The sequence below is a fragment of the Ursus maritimus genome, unplaced genomic scaffold, assembly GCF_017311325.1.
Source record: "Ursus maritimus isolate PB19 unplaced genomic scaffold, ASM1731132v1 scaffold_19, whole genome shotgun sequence".
In the NCBI taxonomy this organism is placed as follows: domain Eukaryota; kingdom Metazoa; phylum Chordata; class Mammalia; order Carnivora; family Ursidae; genus Ursus; species Ursus maritimus.
This window is the reverse complement of record NW_024424341.1, coordinates 8,973,828-8,987,261: the sequence shown is the minus strand read 5'-3', so window position 1 is coordinate 8,987,261 and position 13,434 is coordinate 8,973,828. Positions and strand designations below refer to the sequence as shown.

Below are 13,434 nucleotides of genomic sequence, written 5' to 3'. Positions count from 1 at the left end.
TACAATCCAAGGCGCCGCCACACGCATGGACCGCTGTGTTTACTCCTCAGAGAAAGCAGGCCCATCGATCTCCACCTTCCACCCGATCTTCTGTATCAGAACAATGGACTGGACAGAAACCACCACTGCTAACAGCCCACAGGCAAGCTCACACGTGGGAGCCCACGGAGATGCCGCAGCATTTCACGAGCCAGGCCCACACAGAACATTTCCAGGAAGCCGATCTCACTTCGGTGAGGAGCCACCTGAGCCCTTGCTCATTAAATGCAGCCGAGAATGGTTTCAATAAGGCCTACCCAGGAGGCTGCTCGTGGAGGAGAGCTGTTCCAGAACCTTCTCTATCCTCCTCTTGCTAAAGACTCCTGCAGGCACTGGGAGAGAATCAAGGGAGGCCCAGGGGCCTCCTCCCATTCGCCTTTCAGCCACGCAGGATTAGACCTTTCTAAGCCGAAGCCCAGAGCGTTTTGTTTGCAAGCCTATTTTTAAGACTTGCTTTTGCCCTAAACAATAAATTTTCTGGTCAAAACATCATTCTTCCCCCTCCAAGTAGAAAACCGTGCTTTAATATCTGGCAACGTTCAGGAATGTTTTTTAACTATTTGGTCACAAATAGCCCCCATTGGGGGCTCTCCACAGTTTTCTTCTCCGTGACTATTTACAGCATAAAATTCACGGTTGTGTTTTTTATAAAAACAAACTGGGGAGAATAAAACAAAGTGGTTTATAAATATTAACCAGTTTTCACAAATAATAATGTTTAAATAATAACACTTGCACAGCACCTGACAGTTTATGGAGGCTTCAACATGCATCATTTGGGGGGAAAAAAATCCAGAAAAACATCTGCCTTATAAGGAAAAGTCTTTGATTTTGCCCTTGTAAACTTTTGATCCATAACTTTATATCACATAACACTGAACCATCTCTTATGAATATATTTTGGAAGACTGCTGTCAAGAGTCCGGCTCCCAGGCATCAACTAGAGCCCTGGTGGGACTGCTCAAAATTCTGGCCTGGGCTGATTCTAAAAAGTCGCATTTGGGTGGGGAGTGGTTTCCAAAGGCTTAACTGAACACTCATTGATTCCACCGGAAATAAAAGTGTGCGTGTGATACTAGCTGTAGCGTGGTCTTATTTTTCTTGAAAATCTAGAATGTCTGGGGGAACAAACGGCTGTCACATGTCCCCTTTCAATAATGTTTTAAGTATCAGGAAGGACAGCAAGTCAATTATAGCCCTTCCCACCCTGCGTGTGTGGGGGTGGGGGTCGGGGTGGGGGAGGCTATAAATATCAAAGCTGAGAGCACCAGTATTCTGAACCCTTCCCCACAGAGGAAGTGCCAAGTGCCGGGGTCCAGGGTGGGTGAAGGGACCAGACAGGGGGAGGGACAGCCTGGAGAGATGACAACCCAGGAATTCAAACCCAGCAGGAAGTTGCTCCCTGAGGCCCCCTCCTCACTGGGAGGCGGGTGGGAAGGGGCCTCTCCTGTGGACCTAGGTCCCTACAGCAACGGGCACACAGTAACACAGTCACATCCACGGGGGCCCAGTGGCCCGCGTCCAATCAGCTGGAGGAGGGGAGGAGCTGCCCCTCTGCTACATTCCACGGACTGAATCTTGGAAGAACTGGATGCAGAAACAGGCTGCGGAGAAGTCTACGCTGAAGGGCACCGCTGCTCCTTGCCCTGCCGGAACAAAGATGACCCTGGCAGGACACGGCTCTGTGTGAATGGGCTGCCGCCAGACATAAAGCCGGTTCGCCAACAAACAGAGATAAAACATAGGCCCCCAGGCTTCAGAGCAAGAGTCTGGTGTCCCTCTGGCCGAGCCTCTCAATTTCCTCCGGAGAAAAAGTGTTGCCTCGGAGCCTAAAGGGGTAAAGCGAAGAGAGGTTGGGATGAGCGCTGAGCCACGGCGGTGCTTTTCATCGAAGGCTGCTACTTTCTAAACCTGGGCCTCAATGGCCTGACCCCTGGGCCCCGCTGCTGTCCTCCCGTGCTGGTGTGAGCCTTGGTCCGCCAGGGCAGCTCATGAATCACGGAGTGTGATAAAGCCGGCCTCTGGGACTCCGCAGAGAAGGTCCACACCAGCCCCAGCCGGCCCCGACTCTCCAAGGCCGGCGATTCTTTTTAAGGCAACAGCAGAATCCGTCAAGAATGCAATGAGCAAACCCTGATGCCTGCCCAAGCTCTGCCAACAGGAGGCAAATCACATCAGAACCCTTAAAATATCAACCTGATGCTGGCTTCCTTCCCCCCTTCCCCCACCCCGACGCAGAATGTGACACTTCCCATGACCGTGCAATGGTTTAAACAAACACAAAAACAAAAACCCACACTCGGCCCAGGACCTGAGGACCTTCTGGCCTACAGGGATTACACAATCCTACAGAAAGGAAAACTCTTCCCAGGGCAGACTCCGACAAGTCTTTATTTTTAACTTCATTATCCAATACGTATTGTCACAGCTGCCTTGATACGATTGTTGAGGGAGGGACTGGTCAGTCTGCATATGCGAAGCAGGGGTCACAAGCTCGCGGGGATGAGGCAGGTAACAGACAGCAGTCAAAGGGGCCTGGTCCAGGACTTGCTTGCTGCGTGTGCCGTCGGCAAGAGCCCGTCTGCCCAGCTCTCTGGGGTCAGCCTTACTCTACTCTGCTTACCTACTGGCATTTTCCGTGGGGACCCAGAGTTGGAAGCTTTGGGGAGAAAACTCGGCAATATAGATTTCCATGGGGGAATCTCCGAGTTTTAAAAGATTGGCTTGTAGCCCAGTGCCTGAAACACGTACGGTGGGACATTCACTCTTAACACGTCAAGCCGGGGGAACCTTTGTACTTACTCTGTGAGTGATAAATACGTCCCTGGAAAGAAGGAACATAAATCTCTGAAATTGTGACTCAATGCCTTTTTCAAACACATGAAGGAACGTGGATGTTAATTATAAAGATCTGGAAACACTGTGCAACAGTACCTCCTCCCTTCCCCTGCCCCACCCCCCGCCCCGGCCCATGTCACCTCCACCCAGAGGCAACAGCCCTGACCTGGGAAGGCAGGTGCAACACCCCCGAGTTCTTGCGTCCTTGTCCGTCTGCCACCACACCCCCTCCTACACTGCTACCTGGAGCTGAAACATTCCTGAATACTCAGGGTTTAGAAATGAACCACTTGGTCCATGCTTGAAGACGTGAAAACATCTTCCCCAGAGAGGAATTAGGTCCATTGCTTGCAGAATGTCATGGAATGTCAGAGCCCAGAGGCAACATGCTCACATTTCCCAGCTCTCCTGGCCCCATTTTACAGATTAGAAAAGGGAGGCTCGGAGAGGTAACGAGGTCTGCCCAGGGGCCTTACCAGACTTCCAGGATGGTATCATTCCTTTCCAGGGCCCGCAGGAGGGCTTCTGCCCCAAGGTAGGTGATGTAGTTGTTGGACAGCCTGGAGAGGAAGACGAAAGGGTGAGCTTCCAGGATGCTAGGTTCTCTTCTTGGGCCTGTCCGATTAAAGGAGGCTCCGGGAGTTGGCCAGCCCACCGAAGCCCACCGGCCCCCTTGACATGTCCCTCTCCTGTCTGAGATTCCCAACGAGCTCATCCACAGAGGCTCAAGGCCTAAAAGGAAATGCAGCCCTCTCTCCTCCGTTCCCCAGACTCGTGTATCTCGTTAAGTAGCTACTCCCTTAGGAAGGGGCTATGGCATGGGGGTTATGGAGGTCCTTTTACTCCCTGGGTTCCAATCCAACTTACACCACTTCTTTGTTGATCTCAGGCACATTAATCCCTACTTCCCCATCTGTAAGACAGACCTAAGAATGCACCCACCTCGTGGAGGCTAAGAGTTAAACAAAAGAATGCCATATTCTGTGATGCATTTGGCACCGTACTCAACTGATAGGAAATAATCAAGGAATAGTAATATTTTCATTTGGTGGGGGGAACGGGGAGCACGGGGACATGGATTTGAGAAAACACGAGGTTGGCAATTGGGAGGGGAGAAGGCACACTGTCAGGGACAGCAGGGGAAGAAGCGCCACCCCCGCTGTTCTTTTAGCTCACAGCTTGGCCTTTGAGACATCTCCAGGACGTGTCTGCCACGGCCACGATTTCAGGACCACCCAGGGAGCTGACCCTAAGCCAGTGCTGATAGTAACGGCCAATATCCGCCGGACTCTTACTACGCTCCAGCTCATACCTCCATGACCTCAGTGACGCTCACAACCCTAAGAGCCGGGTCCGAGTCTTAATCCTGTTGCCACTCAGTGCTACTGAAGCACAAATCCAAGGAGGAACAGCGGATAATGGTGGCGCTGGGGTCCAAACCCACCCCGCCAGGTGCCAGAGCCCACACACTTAACCAACATTTGGCAGTCACTCTGCCTGGAGAAAGAAGGATGCAGGCTTTTTTTTTTTTTTTTTTTTTTTCATTTGAGAGAGAGAGAGAATACCAGCAGGGGGAAGGGGCAGAGGGACAAGCAGATTCCCCAGTGCGCAGGGAGCCAGATGCGGGGCTCAACCCCAGGACCCCGAGATCGTGACCTGAGCCAAACTCAGATGCTTAACTGACTGAGCCATCCAGGCGCCCCAAGAAGCTGACTTTAATGGGGAAACGGTGAGGGATGATGGAATTCAGTGGTGCTTAATTCTAAGGCTCTTGACTAGGCAGCGTGGGACAAGCCCTGCAGCTCTCCCCTGGCAGCCCTTGGGGTCGCCTGGGGCAAGTCTGTGACAGCGACAGAGGACAAACCTGCCATGTCCACATCTGATCAATACTAACCCAGGTATTGCCAGAGGCCTCCCCGTGTGCAAAGCCTGGCATCCCCGCTTAGACAAGCCAGGTGTCCCCCAGGCCTCCCAGCCCGGTTTCACCCAAGTGACGAGTGGAAGTGTTTTCCCCAAACATTTGGCAACGTCCTCGCCCCTGCAAAGCAACACAAACAAGTGTTGCCAGCGTGGATGGCGGGCTGGCAGGGGAGCAGACGCTCTCCCAGATGCAGCTGTCTGCCCGCCTCTGAAGGCGAGCGTGTGCCACGGGCCACATTTGCCACGGCCGATGCCACCCTTCCTGTGGCGCAGGGAGCCGCCTGAGGATGCCCTGACGTCCCTCTCCACTGAGACCTCTGGCACCCCGGCAGGTGTGGCGCCGGCCTCGGAGAGCCCATGCACAAGCCCGTGATGATCCCTAGCTGGGCTCCTCCTCGCACCCGCTGTCCCTGTCGTCGTGGGGTGGGAACCTTCCCGCTGAGCACCAGGGGTCGCCACACTTCCGGCCAACGCTGCCGCCCTCCAGCCCTCTGGCTCCTGGACCCTCCGCAGGCCCTCCAACCAGCACCCACCCGCCTTCACCAGCCTTCTCCACCGCCCCCGGTCTGATCCAAGTCTCCTTCATCTCCCGCCTGGAAGACAGCAGAGCTCCTGACTGGTCTCCCCGCTTCCATCTGACCCGTCTCCCCTCTGTTCTGCACAAAGCAGCAAGAATGATCTTGTTATGATGTAAATCAGATCATGTCAAGGCCCAGATTAAAATTCTCCAAAGGCTTCTCAAGGCCCCTAGAGTGAAGCCCCAAATCCTTCCCATGGCTCTGAGGCCTATGTGGCCCCTATGTGCTCCTTCCTCCCTCCACCCTCCCCTACATACAGTCCAACCACACAGGCCCTGCCTGCTGTTCCCAAAACCACCAAGCTTGTTTCTGCCACAGGGCCTTTGCACTTGCTGTTCAGTCCACCTGGAGTGTGTGTTCCTGAGACCTCAGCATTATGAGAACAATAACGTTTCTTGTTATTCACGTTTCAATTCCCATGCCACCTTCCCAGAGAGGCCTTGCCCAGACAGCTGCAACCCTGCCCCTCCAGACACTCCCTGACACATCTTTCCCTTGAATTCTCTTTAGAGCCTTTATTACAAATAATCTTGTGTATTTGCTTACTTGTTCATTATCTGCCTCTCCCACTAGAATCTAAGAGCTAGGGGGCTCTATTCTTCCCACCACTCTATCGTCAGGGTCTCTAGCAGTGCCTGGCACAGTGGGTGCTCTGGAAATATTTCTTGCATCAGTACATAAGTGGATGAATGTAGGCATGGCTGCACAACAAGGAGATGAATGAACGTACACATGAATAAACGCAAGCATGCCTGCCTGCATAAGAGAAACCACCAGAGATGACGGAGAAGATGTCTGCCCGAGCTAGAGATGGCTCCCGGAGAGGGGGTGGGCATGTCCTGTAAGCCCCATAGCAGATGCCGTCGGCAACCCCCCATATGCTCTCAGCTCTCCCCTCTAACTCTGAGGGCTGCTTGCTGGCAGAACCTCCACCCTCTGCCTGAGGCCTCCCTACGGACCCCCGGAGCGTGCTCAGCCCTGCGCAGGGGAAACCGAAAGTACTGGAAAATCATATCCCCACACACACAGCGATGAAGGACAGGCCCTTGGTGGGTAGATACCCCTGCTGCCTCACTCCTCGGTGGGATAGGGGCTCCTGGGGCTCCCCAGCAGGTCTGAGCCCCGCCGCCCTCGGTGATAAGTGGGGTGATAACTGCCTGATGACACACTTGTTATTGGATGCCTGCCCCCCCCCACCTCATTTCACTGGCCTCTCACTAGTGTGTCCTGGGACCACCTCCCCGGTAAACCACTTGTACTAGAATCCCCGTCTGTGTCTGGGGGAACCCTTACAGTATAAGCCGACTTCTGCCAGGTCACCCTGGGTGAGTTAGCCGTGCGGGAAGCTGCCCAGATATACCCCCCGCCCCGGTCCCCCAACGAGGCCAGTCATTATCATCCCGGCTCCTGCTTACAGGTTCCTTACTTCAGAACTTTCAAACTTGAATTCCTCTCAAGTCCTTTGGCAAGAGAACACACGCCTTCATCCTGGAGATGGTTCTCCTCCAGGCTGGCAAGAACAAGAGAGAAAATTCGGTTGATAGGGTAACACTTACTACGGAAGATGACGGCCCTAAGGATTAACCCCCTTGCCCCCCTACCCCAGATAGAAAATCCAACTTCCGAAAATCTATGTTTACAGATAGAGTGAGAACAGGGAGAATCGGGTGTGAGGGTTTTCAATCCCGGGGGTGTCTCTGGGAGAGAATTCACCCCAGGGTTCCTAATGTCCCAGTGACCTAATAGTCATCTTCTCTTTCCTATGAATGGAAGCCTCATTGTATTTGGGCAACCCTGTGCTTGATTTAAAAAAAAAAAAAAAAGCTTCATTTCCCACTCTCCACTATGGCTGGGGTCAGCCAGTGACATCCACACGGCCATTAACACAGAAGGGGACACTGGCAGATGGGGCTCCTGGAAATGCTCTTTCAAAGAGAGAGACGTCACTGGCCTGTGCCCCCTGCCTTTCCTGGATATACAGACTGAATCTAGGGACATAGAAATAGTACTGCAGGTTCAACAGCAGCCATCTGGGGCTGTGAGGCACCCAACCTTGACCCTGAAGCCACAACTGCGGGTGCGAAGGGACACAGAGAGACAGAGTCCCCGCCCCCTGCTGGCCTGGTGGAGTCATTACACCAGCCCCATGCCGGCTGCCCCCAGACTGGTTGGTCAGGAGAACAATAAATCCTTTACTTGTTCGAGCCACTGGACACGGTGTTTTTCCCTCACCTGCAGCCTAATCATGGAGTCATAACTGATACACCCAAAGGTGAGGCCTGCCTCTAACGAGAATTTCCAAGTGGTAAAGTCCAATCGGGATATAATCAATGGGACGTCAGCAGGGAGCCCTGCCGGCAGCCAAGGCCACCAAGATATCCTTTTTGTGACAACGATCATAGGTTTCAGTGCCCTTCTGCTTCCTGCAGAAAGCAGAATTTGATCTCCCTGATATAATCAGGAACTGCCCAGAACATGTCATACGAAGACCAGACCAGAAAGGATGTGAAACTCAGAATCAGTTTCAAGTCAACGATGTAAATACAATTTATGGTTCACCTTTTTACTTGCTCCAAACCCCGCTCCCCCTTCCAAGGTGACCCTCACTCTACTCTCTGGTATTCTTCGCCACTCGACTTAGAAATAACAAAACTTAGAAATAACAAAAACAATATGAGTATAATAACATATGCCGCTGAAAGCAGTCATCCCCTCATTTTACAGGTAAGAAACCTGGGATGCAGAGATTATTAGGTGACTTGCCCGAGATCACAGCAGGCCTGGAAACTCAGCTGGCTGGATTCCAGAGTCTCTGCTCTCAACCATTATGCCACACGGAGGCAGTGTACAAACCCATAAATATAATCACATAAAAAGAATTCGCACCTACACGCCAGGTTCTCTATGCTTCATGCCACCCAGGACATAGAGAAAGACAAACCCAAAAGCCCAACCGCTCAATTACCCAGCTCTGTTTTAACCGCTTCCACGGAGGAGGCCTGGGAATGAAGAAAGGCTGTTATCTGCCTCCCCAGAGCAGGGGACCCCCCCCCCCCCGCCAACTCACCAGAGTTCTTCCAGCGCCACATTCTTTTCCAACATTAATGCTAAGGCTTGAGCCCCCCTGCTGCCAATGTTGTTGCCCACCAGGCTGAATGGAATCAAGAAACAAAAATGTGTCAGGGCAGGGAGGGACCTCACAGATAAGCTAAGCCAAGAAGGGCAAAATGCAGGACACACGTGGCCCAGCTTCCTAGTCTGTTTCATTTCAGACGTTACTGATTGATTACAGGGCTCTTTTTGATGAAGCCCAGAAGCAGCCTTAGACTCCTTCTCGACATGATGTCCTGGGCGGCCACTATTAATGGACTGGAGTTGGTCCCTGAGATATAGCTGATGCAGCCCCCAATCTTTAATTTATAGATAGGGAATGAAGAACCGTTTCAGAATTTTTTTTTTAATTTTCTATCGAGAGAGACAGAGAGAAAGAGACAGAGAATGGGGAGGAGCAGAGGGAGAGGGAGGGAAAGAGAGAATCTTAAGCAGACTCCACGCTCAGCGCAGAGCTGGACGCAGGGCTCGAGTTCACGACCCTGAGATCATGACCTGCGCCGAAATCAAGAGTCGGATGCTTAACTGATTGAGCCACCACATTGCCCCTGGGAATCAAGGCCCTTGAGAGGAGAAGGGACACTCCAAAGTCACCCAGAACGACTCCAGTGTCCTGACTCCAAATCCAAGAGTCTTTTTTTCTCAACCCACTGCCTAACATGGGGAGATAAAAACAAAGTTTAAGCAAATGAAGGACTTTCCAAACTGGCCCAGGCTCCTCCCTCCTCATGCTGGCTCCCCATGGCCATGCAGCCCCGAAGCTTACCTGAGCCACCTCAAGCTCTGGTGATCCCCCAAGGCTTCAGCCAAGGCCTGGGCGCCCTCGTCACCCACCTTGTTGCCCCACAACCTAAAAAGGCCAACAGATTCTGTCAGTCGGTCAGTGAGCAACTGCTATGTGTTCTAGACATGCGTGAAGAATGCCCTTCCTCTCTATGTCCCCGGCCGGAGGAGCGGGACCACCCCATTCCGGAAGGGTCTCCTAGGTCCCAGCAAAGTGGGGCTCCTAGGTCCCACCAAAGTGGACCTGCCTCCACCTTTTTGGAGGGACGGCCAAACTGCACTCACATTTTTCAGTCAGATTTATAGAACAGTAGAGGCCCCCCTAGCACATGCCCTCAGGGACAGGGAACTGACTCTCAGTGGCACTTCACAGGGTTGTGACATTTTTCCTGACCTTCAGGTCAAACCTGCTTCCCAGTGACTGCTACCCGCAGGTCCTCAACTACCCTCCAGGACCACCCAAAACAAGTCTCACTCTTTTCCCACAAGCCAGCTCTTTCTCTTGCTCCTCCCTAGCGTCCCCTGTTCCTTCATAGTGTCAAACTCCTTGACCTCCAGGGTCATCCCCCTCGGACCCCCTGCAGTTTGGGTGGATGTTTCCCTTTTCAAAGGTGGGGCCCAGCTCAGACATTGCAACTTGGCTGTTTTATACATGGGAAGTGAGCTCTGACCTGGATGGGCACATGTGAGCAAAGCTGGCTGAACTAAGAGGTTCACTGCACTTTCATTCATCGGGTAAATATTTCCTGAGCCCTGGCTATGGACCAACACTGCTCTGTGTCCCGGGGAGATTGCAAAAAACCTGGAACGACCTCAGTGCGTCTCAACAGGAGCCCGGTTAAATAGATTACAGCCATCCAGCCCTTCAAATACTAAGCAGCTTGTCGTTTAAAAATGAGGTCATTATGGTATGAAAGATACTGTTAAGCAAGAAGAAAAAACCAATATGCAAAACAGTTTGTATCAGAGGATTGCATCTGGAGCTTTGAGCCCAGTGCCGGGTCCAGACAGGTGCCTTAATAAACACGTGTTGAAAGAGAATGCCCCACATCCACTAGCTGTGACCCCGAGCAGGAGAGAGTTTGGTGGGACTGGGGCCACGCTTGTGTTGGACTCTGTGGGGCTAGGCATGCAGCCTGGAAAGGTGCTGATCACTCAAGCTTGGGGGCAGCTCGCCCACCTAGGAAATGGGTTGGACCTTAAGGTTTTAGTCTCTCTTCCTATAGCCTTGGGCCCTCAAACTCCCATTTCTCATCCAAAGGACCCTAGCTCACAGCAGGGGAGGCGGGACAGGAGGGGGGACGGCACGGATGCCATCCTGGGGCGTGGTCACTTGGCCAGGGAACCAGAGGAAACCCCCTCGCCCCTCCCCCACCCCCCCACACTCCCTGGGGACCTGTGGTCTGTGGGATCACCCTCCCAGCCCACATCTGACTCCTCTGCCCTCCCTGGAAGGCCTGGCCTGGCCCACAGCAACCCGCGCTCTGAAGGACCCAGTGAAGCCCCCTTCCAACCTGGGGCCAGTCTCCAGTCTTGCACACCTCCATCTCTTTCCCTGCTTCTCATCGATGACCGCACATCCTCTGCAGAGCTTTTTAAAATGACTGATTCCTAAGCCCTGCACCTGGGCATTTCATTTTATTAGTCTAGGGTGGGGCCCAGGCAATGGCATTCTTCAGAAGCTCCCAAGTCGTTCTGATGGACACACGAAGACTAGAAGCACAGCCCCGGCCCCAGTGAGGACAAGAGGGCTTCCCACTGCCACCGGCTCATGGGCACTGCCCCCCCCCAACATCCTGAACTTCCTGTTTATTGACTGAAAGACAAGCACCAAAGCAGCCAAGGGCCACCCCCTCTCTCCCACTGCCTCTGGGCCTTCCTGCTGAACCCAGTCACCTACCTTTAAGTCCCCCAACTCCCCCCACACACACGGGTCCCTCTGCCCCAGAATCCAACCTACCCCAAGAACTGCAAGGAGGCGTTGGCTCTGAGCCCCTCGGCCAGCACTTGGGCTCCTGCGGCAGTGATGTGGTTATTCCCCAGCCTGGAAAGGAAGGTAGGGAGGCTAAGAGAATGCGGGACAGGGGGATGGGAGTGCCCAGAAAGCCCGGGGCTGGTGGGGAAAGTGGGTCCCAGACATAGAAACGTGGAGAAAAGCTTTGAGGACATCTCTGCAGGATGCAGGAGCCTGTCCTCTCGCTCTTGCCTGCCCAACAGTGAGTGTATGTCCTTTTCTATTCTGTTTGGGGAACTTAGGAATGACTCTCGCTACTTCATTTCCCGGCTGCAAAGGGAAAGAAATGGGGGAAACCCGTCTTGCAAGGGAGGGTGACAGGTACGGGCAGGAGGCACAATAGGCAGGTGTCCTAGGAGGTGGTTTCCCCAGGGGATGGAGGGTGACTCACTGTCACACCTTTTCCTCCTGTGTCAGCCACCAGCTGGTGCTAGACTCCATGCCCCCTGCAGCTTTCCCGGTCCGCAGTCGCTGCAGGGAACATTCATCTGTTCTGGAAAGAGGGCAGACCCAAGCCGCTGGGAGAGGGAAGGGGATCCCCCTGAGCAGGGGCTGGAGGGGGGAGGCTTCAGCCACATCTAGATAGCTCAGAGAGTTTCAGGGAGGTCCCCAGAACTCTTACAACCCCAGGCTTCCTAGAATTAATTATACACTTTCTTCTTTTTAGAGAATTTTCAGACCCTTGAAGCCACTCTAGCTTACAGTGCCATAGGGCTGTGAGCTAGAGTGGCTCACGTTCCCTTCGAGAAGGAGTGTGGTGGCCTCTCACACCTCTAACCACAGGCCCTGCTGCTGGCCTGGGAAACCCAAGGTCGCCTCTGTACTGAGGCCCGCTTCCCACAGGCGGCTCTCAGCCAGTGACCGGGAGACACAAGACTCAGCTGGGCAAACTTGGCTGGAGGACTGGCTGCCGCCATCTGTGCTCTCAGACCCACGCTGAAGGCCATGATGCTTCCTACCAGTCCTCTTTCCTTCCCCCTGCCCCTCACTCAGGGTCAGACCTGCCTTGGGGTCATCTCCTGACTCTCCCAGCCTCCCCCAGCGCCCTCCCCCACTGCCCCTCATTGGCATTTTCCCCGACGAATGTCTTGTACATCTAATCCCTCCTCAGAGGCCTGAACTACCGTTGGACAAACATACTGAGAACTTTTGTGATTATTCGCCATCTTTTAGGCACTGAGCTCGCTACTTAAAGCACTGACCCCATTGTACCACCTTTCTATGTAGGCTAACTCATTTAATCATCGCAACAACCTATAAGGAAGCCGTAATTATTATCCACATTTTACAGAAGGGGAAACAGAGTCACAGAGACACTGGACTGACCCAAGTTCACACAGCAAAGGAAGATTCAAATCTCAGGGATCCTGGACCCAAACCTTGGTCAGTCTGATCCCAGAGCCAGCCCCATGCTCTCAACTATCCCGCTATTCTAGCCCCAAACCCAGGCCTCAGGTCATGAGCGTGGCTCCTTCCTACTACCCCATGGCCCTCCCTGGCCTCTGGCCACAGCCGCTCTCAGGGTTCTGAGTCTGGGGAAGCAGGGGGTGGTGGCAGAAGAGCCCTTTGCACAGAAAGGCACCTCGGGGTTGGCCTCCGCAGCCCTGCCTGAGACTGACCAACTGGTCAGCAGTTTAAAAATGGAGCTCCCATCCTCAAACCCAGCCCAGCAGGTAGAAAGAATGGACGAAGGCAACTGTTCGCTTTGCCTTCTTTCACCGCCACATAAATCCAGGAGGTGAGAGAGTGAGAGAGAGAGAGAAGCTAGGCCAAGCCAGGGGCCAGCAGGAGAGGTGATTTAAGGGTGTCAGGAGCGGCTCCAGTTGAGCCAGGATGGCCAAGGGCAGCAGAAACACAGCCTTCGCAGGCGGGATTACAAAGCCGGCACCCTCCAAGCGCTGAAAGGACCTTCTGAGAGCTTTTTGGGGACTGGCTGCCACCGCCATGGTGACAGGGGACTGCCGCACGTCTCTGCCCGCAGGACGTGCTCAACGTCCATCAGGGAGCTCGGTAACCCCAAAGAGCTCGGGACACTCTTAGACACGAGGAAGGAAAAGGTCCTGGAAACCCTCTTCAGCCCCGGGGGCCTAAAGGTCAAAGGGCAAGAAGCTCTCAGCAGAGCCAGTCCGGAGTCCGCTGGGGGGGGGGGGG

At 53.6% G+C, this 13,434-nt stretch overlaps 1 protein-coding gene across 4 annotated transcripts in view; it reads right to left on the bottom strand.

Annotated features, from left to right (window-relative positions):
• Nucleotides 1-541: 541 nt before the first annotated feature.
• NOD2 (nucleotide binding oligomerization domain containing 2) overlaps nucleotides 542-13,434 on the bottom strand; it is a 35,618-nt gene continuing 22,725 nt past the window's right edge. For 3 of the 4 annotated variants that reach the window (XM_040633290.1, XM_040633293.1, XM_040633292.1), the window contains 6 exons: nucleotides 11,230-11,313; nucleotides 9,253-9,336; nucleotides 8,443-8,526; nucleotides 6,802-6,885; nucleotides 3,354-3,437; nucleotides 542-1,868 (listed from right to left, as the gene is read on the bottom strand). In XM_040633290.1, coding sequence (XP_040489224.1) covers nucleotides 1,796-1,868; nucleotides 3,354-3,437; nucleotides 6,802-6,885; nucleotides 8,443-8,526; nucleotides 9,253-9,336; nucleotides 11,230-11,313 — 493 coding nt within the window. In that variant the 3' untranslated portion in view covers nucleotides 542-1,795. Of the gene's footprint in view, nucleotides 1,869-3,353; nucleotides 3,438-6,790; nucleotides 6,886-8,442; nucleotides 8,527-9,252; nucleotides 9,337-11,229; nucleotides 11,314-13,434 lie in introns of those variants that run through there. The other variant, XM_040633291.1, reaches the window with a different exon arrangement.